Raw genomic sequence first — 7500 nt, forward strand, 5'->3', positions numbered from 1 at the left:
TTGATACTTTAATCTTTAATTAATCTTAATCTTATTATTTTAATAATAGTAAGTCATTTGAAAACACTAAAAACGAATTAACTAAATAATGCAAATTATCTAAAGTAATGAAATAAAATATGATTTCAAAATAATTTATATACCTTGTTTTTATATTTGTGTTTATACATCATGTATTCAAAAATGTGGTTTCTATCAAACATATTTTAGTATTTTTATAATTTAAATATTTAATATTTATTTTAATATTTCTATATTTGTATAATAATATTTTATCATTTATTTCATATGTTATATTGATTTAAAAATAAATAATAATTTTCTGTGTAATAAACCATTGAAAAAATATTACAATCATTACTTTACAAATTAAAATGTATTTTAAACTACGAAAAAATTAAAACAAAATTAAGTAATATATATATATATATTTATTTTAATATTTCTATATTTGTATAATAATATTGTAATATTGATTTCATATATTATATTAATTCTAAATAAATCATAATAATTTTCTATGTAATAAACCTTTTAAAAAATATTACAAATACTACTTTAAAAATTACAATTTGTTTTAAATTACGAAAAAATTAAAACAAAATTACGTAATAAGGAGTAGAAAGGGGATGGATGGATATTATATTATCTATAAACATGTTAATTATTTTACAAATAGTAAGTAATTTTAAAACACTGAAATCTAATTAACAAAATAATGCAAATTATTGAAAGTAATTAAGTAAAATATGATTTCAAAATATTACAAAATATTTTTGTTGTTTATATATCTTGTTTTTATATTTTGTTTATACATCGTGTATTCAAAAAATGCGGTTTGTATCGAACATATTTTAAGTATTTCTATAACTTTAATATTTATTTTAATATTTCTATATTTATTTAATATCTTAATATTTATTTCATATATTATATTAATTCTAAGTAAATAATAATAATTTTCCATTTAATAAACCATTTAAAAAATATTACAATTATTACTTTACAAATTAAAATGTATTTTAAATTACAAAAAAATTAAAACAAAATTAAGTAATAAGCGGCGTAAAGGGGATGGATAGACATTATACTATATATAATCATGTTTATTATTTTACAAATAGTAAGTAATTTTAAAACACTAAAAACGAATTAACTAAATAATGCAAATGATCTAAAGTAATGAAATAAAATATGATTTCACAAAAACACAAAATAATTTGGTTGTTTATATACCTTGTTTTTATATTTTGTTTATACATCGTGTATTCCAAAAATGTGGTTTGTATCAAACATACTTTAGTATTTCTATCATTTGAATATTTAATATTTATTTTAATATTTCTATATTTGTATAATAATGTATTAATATTTATTTCCTATATCATATTCATTTAAAATAAATAATAATTATCTATGCAATAAACCATTTTAGAAATATTAAAATTATTACTTTACAAATTAAATGTATATTAAATTACGAAAACATTTAAACAAAATTAATAAGCGGTAGAAAGGGGATGGATGGATATTATACTAGATATAAACATGTTTATTATTTTACAAAAAGTGAGTATTTTTAAAACACTAAAAACGATTGAACTAATTATTGTAAATTATCTAAAAAAATGAAATAAAATATGATTTCAAAATAATTTGGTTGTTTATATACCTTGTTTTTATATTTTGTTTATACATCGTGTATTCAAAAAATGTGGTTTGTATCAAACATATTTTAGTATTTCTATCATTTGAATATTTAATATTTATTTTAATATTTCTATATTTGTATAATGTATTAATATTTATTTCCTATATCATATTCATTTAAAATAAATAATAATTCTCTATGCAATAAACCATTTTAGAAATATTAAAATTATTACTTTACAAATTAAATGTATATTAAATTACGAAAACATTTAAACAAAATTAATAAGCGGTAGAAAGGGGATGGATGGATATTATACTAGATATAAACATGTTTATTATTTTACAAAAAGTGAGTATTTTTAAAACACTAAAAACGATTGAACTAAATATTGTAAATTATCTAAAAAAATGAAATAAAATATGATTTCAAAATAATTTGATTGTTTATATACCTTGTTTTTATATTTTGTTTTTACATCATGTATTCAAAAAATTTGGTTTATATCAAACATATTTTAGTATTTCTATAACTTAAATATTTAATATTTCTGTATTTGTGTAATAATATGTTAATATATATTTCATGTATTATATTAATTCAAAATAAATAATAATTTTCAATGTAATAAACCATTTTCAAAATATTACAATTATTACTTTACAAATCAAAATGTATTTAAAATTACGAAAAATTAAAACAAAATGAAGTAAAACTATTTAAAATAATCCAAAATATATATAATTTTTTTTGTTCCAAAGTCTCACGACCAAAATAAAATGTCAAACAAAATTAATTTCCTGACCATTTGTTGCTAGGCAGAGTTTCAATAACAAAACAGAGTGGAGTTCAATTACTTCTCAGGATTCAGAATTAAAAAATTAGTGCACCATTGTTGTGTTTTCAAACGAGCAATGTTAGTTGTGGTATTGAGCGTCGTCTCGTTGTGTATCGACTTTTCTTCAAGGCTACTTTGATTGTCCCATGAGTTAAGCGCCACGTGTGATGTGCAAACGGGCAGCTTTAAGGCTGGCGTGCGTGCCGCCGCATCAATCACATCTCACCCAGAGACGTGTCATCATCCACCTGACCAATCTGTGCAGCCTAGAGGGCACTAGCGCATGCTAACATAGCTCAGGGCACGTGCGGTGATATTAAACACATCATCCCTCACCTTCATCACTCATCAGTCATCTGGACAGCGCCCCCCTTTACCCACCCATCCCCAGTGGCGAGCGATGGGGATAAACGAGAGGCCTCTTAACCCCCGCTCCTCTCTGGCGCAGGGTTCGCTTTCCCGGACTGGGCCTACAAGCCGGAGTCCAGCCCCGGATCCAGGCAGATCCAGCTGTGGCATTTCATCCTGGAGCTGCTGCAGAAGGAGGAGTACCAGGGCGTGATCGCCTGGCAGGGCGACTACGGCGAGTTTGTCATCAAGGACCCGGACGAGGTGGCCCGACTGTGGGGGATCAGGAAGTGCAAACCTCACATGAACTACGACAAGCTGAGCAGGGCACTGAGGTACGCCGCTCGTTTCCACGCAGTCACTTTCTGCCACACATCCTGTACGGTCAAAGTTTGGGGCCTCGTTCTAGAGTCTAATCAAACTTTATTTATAAAGCGCTTTTCATACATAAAAGAAATGCAACGCAAAGTTCTTTACAAAGTTAAAATCAATACCCCGATGACCCATATCCCCATTATCACATACATACGCACGGACACAGATACCAAACACAAACACACCACAACATACACACTTATGCAACTATATATGCAAATGATGGCATTGGCTGAGTACAGAGGAGACATGTGAGTAAACACTATCACAGGAGCAATCTGCACCAGGAGGTCATCAGACCATGGCCACCAGGACGCTGACACAAAACTTGTAAAATAGTAAGAACCATGAGTATGATAAAGAATAAAATACTAGTAAAACATATGAAGATTAATAGATTTTTTATTTTTTATTAAAATAAAATAAAAAATAAAAAAGAATATACAATAAATAAATAATAAATAAATAGAACTAAATAAAATCTTGTATAACTAATAGGATAAAAAGTAAAATACAAATAATTAATATCAGGTAAAAGCCAAATCAAAAAGGTGGGTCTTAAGCCTGCTCTTAAAAACATGAACGTTCTCCGCAGCCCTGAGGTCCTCCGGCAAGCTGTTCCATAGAACGGGGGCCATAATGGTGGAAAGATACCATCCCGTGACCTTATGTCCTGACTTTTGGAATAATTAAGAAGTGAGTGCCAGAGGATCTCAGGTTCATAGGGTAAAGGCAAATCTGAAAGATAAGAAGGCCCAATACCATAAAAAACATTTATAAACCATAAGAAGAACCTTAAATTGATCCTGAAACACACAAGGAGCCAATGCAGAGATTTTAAAACTGGTGTAATGTGAGCCCGCCTTCTGGTCTTCGTCAGGACACGTGCCGCTGAATTTTGGAGTAATTGCAAAGGTGCAATAAACTTTTTAGGAAGACCAGAAAGCAGGTTCTAGTCAGGGTTATTTTTTCATACAAAAGGGTCGTATTATCTTTTTTTTTCTTCTAAATGTAAAACACTTCCTTGTGGTCTACATAACATGTAATGGTGGTGCTTTGGTCAAGATGTTGCATAGATGATGTTTTACAGATCATCTTCAAGTCGCTTTTTAACACTCAAGCTTACCAAAGTCGTACTAAAACATTTTGACGGATTTTTGAGCGCCGTGTGTAATGTTCTTTATTTTCAATGGAATATTTAAAGTTTTGCTGTTTTCCAACTGGCGTCACATTGCAGTCCTCACGTATCTCTTATGTGTGACTGCCATCTACTGGTCACACTTATCATTACACCATGTACCAAATAAAATAGCTTCGAGGCCGGTAAGCACAACCAGAATTATTACGTACATTAAGCACACTGGGTTATAGGGCGAACTGTCGACTTTGAGAAAATGATGAAAAGGATTTTAAGTGCGCCTTATAGTCCGAAAAATACGGTCATTCAGACGGAAGAAAGGTGGAAAAGTTGCCCGCATTTTTTTCTGTTGTTTTTAATTCCAAACCAAATGCATTCATGTGGAAGGCTCATAGGGTAAAAGCAAATCTGAAAGATAAGAAGGCCCAATACCATAAAACCATTTATAAACCATAAGAAGGACCTTAAAATTGATCCTGAAACACACAAGGAGCCAATGCAGAGATTTTAAAACTGGTGTAATGTGAGCCCGCCTTCTGGTCTTCGTCAGGACACGTGCCGCTGAATTTTGGAGTAATTGCAAAGGTGTAATCTTTTTAGGAAGAGCAGAAAGCAGGGCGTTACAATAATCTATACTGCCATGTGACTGCCATCTACTGGTCACACTTATTATTACACCATGTACCAAATAAAATAGCTTCGAGGTCGGTAAGCACAACCAGAATTATTACGTACATTAAACACACTGGGTTATAGGGCGAACTGTCGACTTTTGAGAAAATGATTAAAAGGATTTTAAGTGTGCCTTATAGTCCGAAAAATACGGTCATTCAGACGGAAGAAAGGTGGAAAAGTTGCCCGCATTTTTTTCTGTTGTTTTTAATTCCAAACCAAATGCATTCATGTGGAAGGCTCATAGGGTAAAAGCAAATCTGAAAGATAAGAAGGTCTAATACCATAAAACCATTTATAAACCATAAGAAGAACCTTAAATTGATCCTGAAACACACGGGGAGCCAATGCAGAGATTTTAAAACTGGTGTAATATGAGCCCGTCTTCTGGTCTTCGTCAGGACACGTGCCGCTGAATTTTGGAGTAATTGCAAAAGTGTAATAACCATTTTAGGAAGAGCAGAAAGCAGGGCGTTACAATAATCTATACTGCCATGTGACTGCCATCTACTGGTCACACTTATTATTACACCATGTACCAAATAAAATAGCTTCGAGGTCGGTAAGCACAACCAGAATTATTACGTACATTAAGCACACTGGGTTATAGGGCGAACTGTCGACTTTTGAGAAAATGATTAAAAGGATTTTAAGTGCGCCTTATAGTCCGAAAAATACGGTCATTCAGACGGAAGAAAGGTGGAAAAGTTGCCCGCATTTTTTTCTGTTGTTTTTCATTCCAAACCAAATGCATTCATGTGGAAGGCTCATAGGGTAAAAGCAAATCTGAAAGATAAGAAGGTCTAATACCATAAAACCATTTATAAACCATAAGAAGAACCTTAAATTGATCCTGAAACACACGGGGAGCCAATGCAGAGATTTTAAAACTGGTGTAATGTGAGCCCGCCTTCTGGTCTTCGTCAGGACACGTGCCGCTGAATTTTGGAGTAATTGCAAAGGTGTAATAACCATTATAGGAAGAGCAGAAAGCAGGGCGTTACAATAATCTATACTGCCATGTGACTGCCATCTACTGGTCACACTTATTATTACACCATGTACCAAATAAAATAGCTTCGAGGTCGGTAAGCACAACCAGAATTATTACGTACATTAAACACACTGGGTTATAGGGCGAACTGTCGACTTTTGAGAAAATGATTAAAAGGATTTTAAGTGTGCCTTATAGTCCGAAAAATACGGTCATTCAGACGGAAGAAAGGTGGAAAAGTTGCCCGCATTTTTTTCTGTTGTTTTAATTCCAAACCAAATGCATTCATGTGGAAGGCTCATAGGGTAAAAGCAAATCTGAAAGATAAGAAGGTCTAATACCATAAAACCATTTATAAACCATAAGAAGAACCTTAAATTGATCCTGAAACACACGGGGAGCCAATGCAGAGATTTTAAAACTGGTGTAATATGAGCCCGTCTTCTGGTCTTCGTCAGGACACGTGCCGCTGAATTTTGGAGTAATTGCAAAAGTGTAATAACCATTTTAGGAAGAGCAGAAAGCAGGGCGTTACAATAATCTATACTGCCATGTGACTGCCATCTACTGGTCACACTTATTATTACACCATGTACCAAATAAAATAGCTTCGAGGTCGGTAAGCACAACCAGAATTATTACGTACATTAAGCACACTGGGTTATAGGGCGAACTGTCGACTTTTGAGAAAATGATTAAAAGGATTTTAAGTGCGCCTTATAGTCCGAAAAATACGGTCATTCAGACGGAAGAAAGGTGGAAAAGTTGCCCGCATTTTTTTCTGTTGTTTTTCATTCCAAACCAAATGCATTCATGTGGAAGGCTCATAGGGTAAAAGCAAATCTGAAAGATAAGAAGGTCTAATACCATAAAACCATTTATAAACCATAAGAAGAACCTTAAATTGATCCTGAAACACACGGGGAGCCAATGCAGAGATTTTAAAACTGGTGTAATGTGAGCCCGCCTTCTGGTCTTCGTCAGGACACGTGCCGCTGAATTTTGGAGTAATTGCAAAGGTGTAATAACCATTATAGGAAGAGCAGAAAGCAGGGCGTTACAATAATCTATACTGCCATGTGACTGCCATCTACTGGTCACACTTATTATTACACCATGTACCAAATAAAATAGCTTCGAGGTCGGTAAGCACAACCAGAATTATTACGTACATTAAACACACTGGGTTATAGGGCGAACTGCCGACTTTTGAGAAAATGATGAAAAGGATTTTAAGTGCGCCTTATAGTCCGAAAAATACGGTCATTCAGACGGAAGAAAGGTGGAAAAGTTGCACCCATTTTTTTCTGTTGTTTTTAATTCCAAACCAAATGCATTCATGTGGAAGGCTCATAGAGTAAAAGCAAATCTGAAAGATAAGAAGGCCCAATACCATAAAACCATTTATGAACCATAAGAAGAACCTTAAAATTGATCCTGAAACACACAGGGAGCCAATGCAGAGATTTTAAAACTGGTGTAAT

General features: G+C 32.5%; 1 protein-coding gene across 1 annotated transcript in view; it reads left to right on the plus strand.

Annotated features, from left to right (window-relative positions):
- erfl1 (Ets2 repressor factor like 1) overlaps nt 1-7500 on the plus strand; it is a 60477-nt gene that overhangs the window by 19645 nt on the left and 33332 nt on the right. The window contains exon 3 of the mRNA XM_062064357.1: nt 2938-3172. Coding sequence (XP_061920341.1) covers nt 2938-3172 — 235 coding nt within the window. The remainder of the gene's footprint in view (nt 1-2937; nt 3173-7500) is intronic.

Source organism: Entelurus aequoreus, linkage group LG11, assembly GCF_033978785.1.
Source record: "Entelurus aequoreus isolate RoL-2023_Sb linkage group LG11, RoL_Eaeq_v1.1, whole genome shotgun sequence".
NCBI classification, from domain to species: Eukaryota; Metazoa; Chordata; class Actinopteri; order Syngnathiformes; family Syngnathidae; genus Entelurus; species Entelurus aequoreus.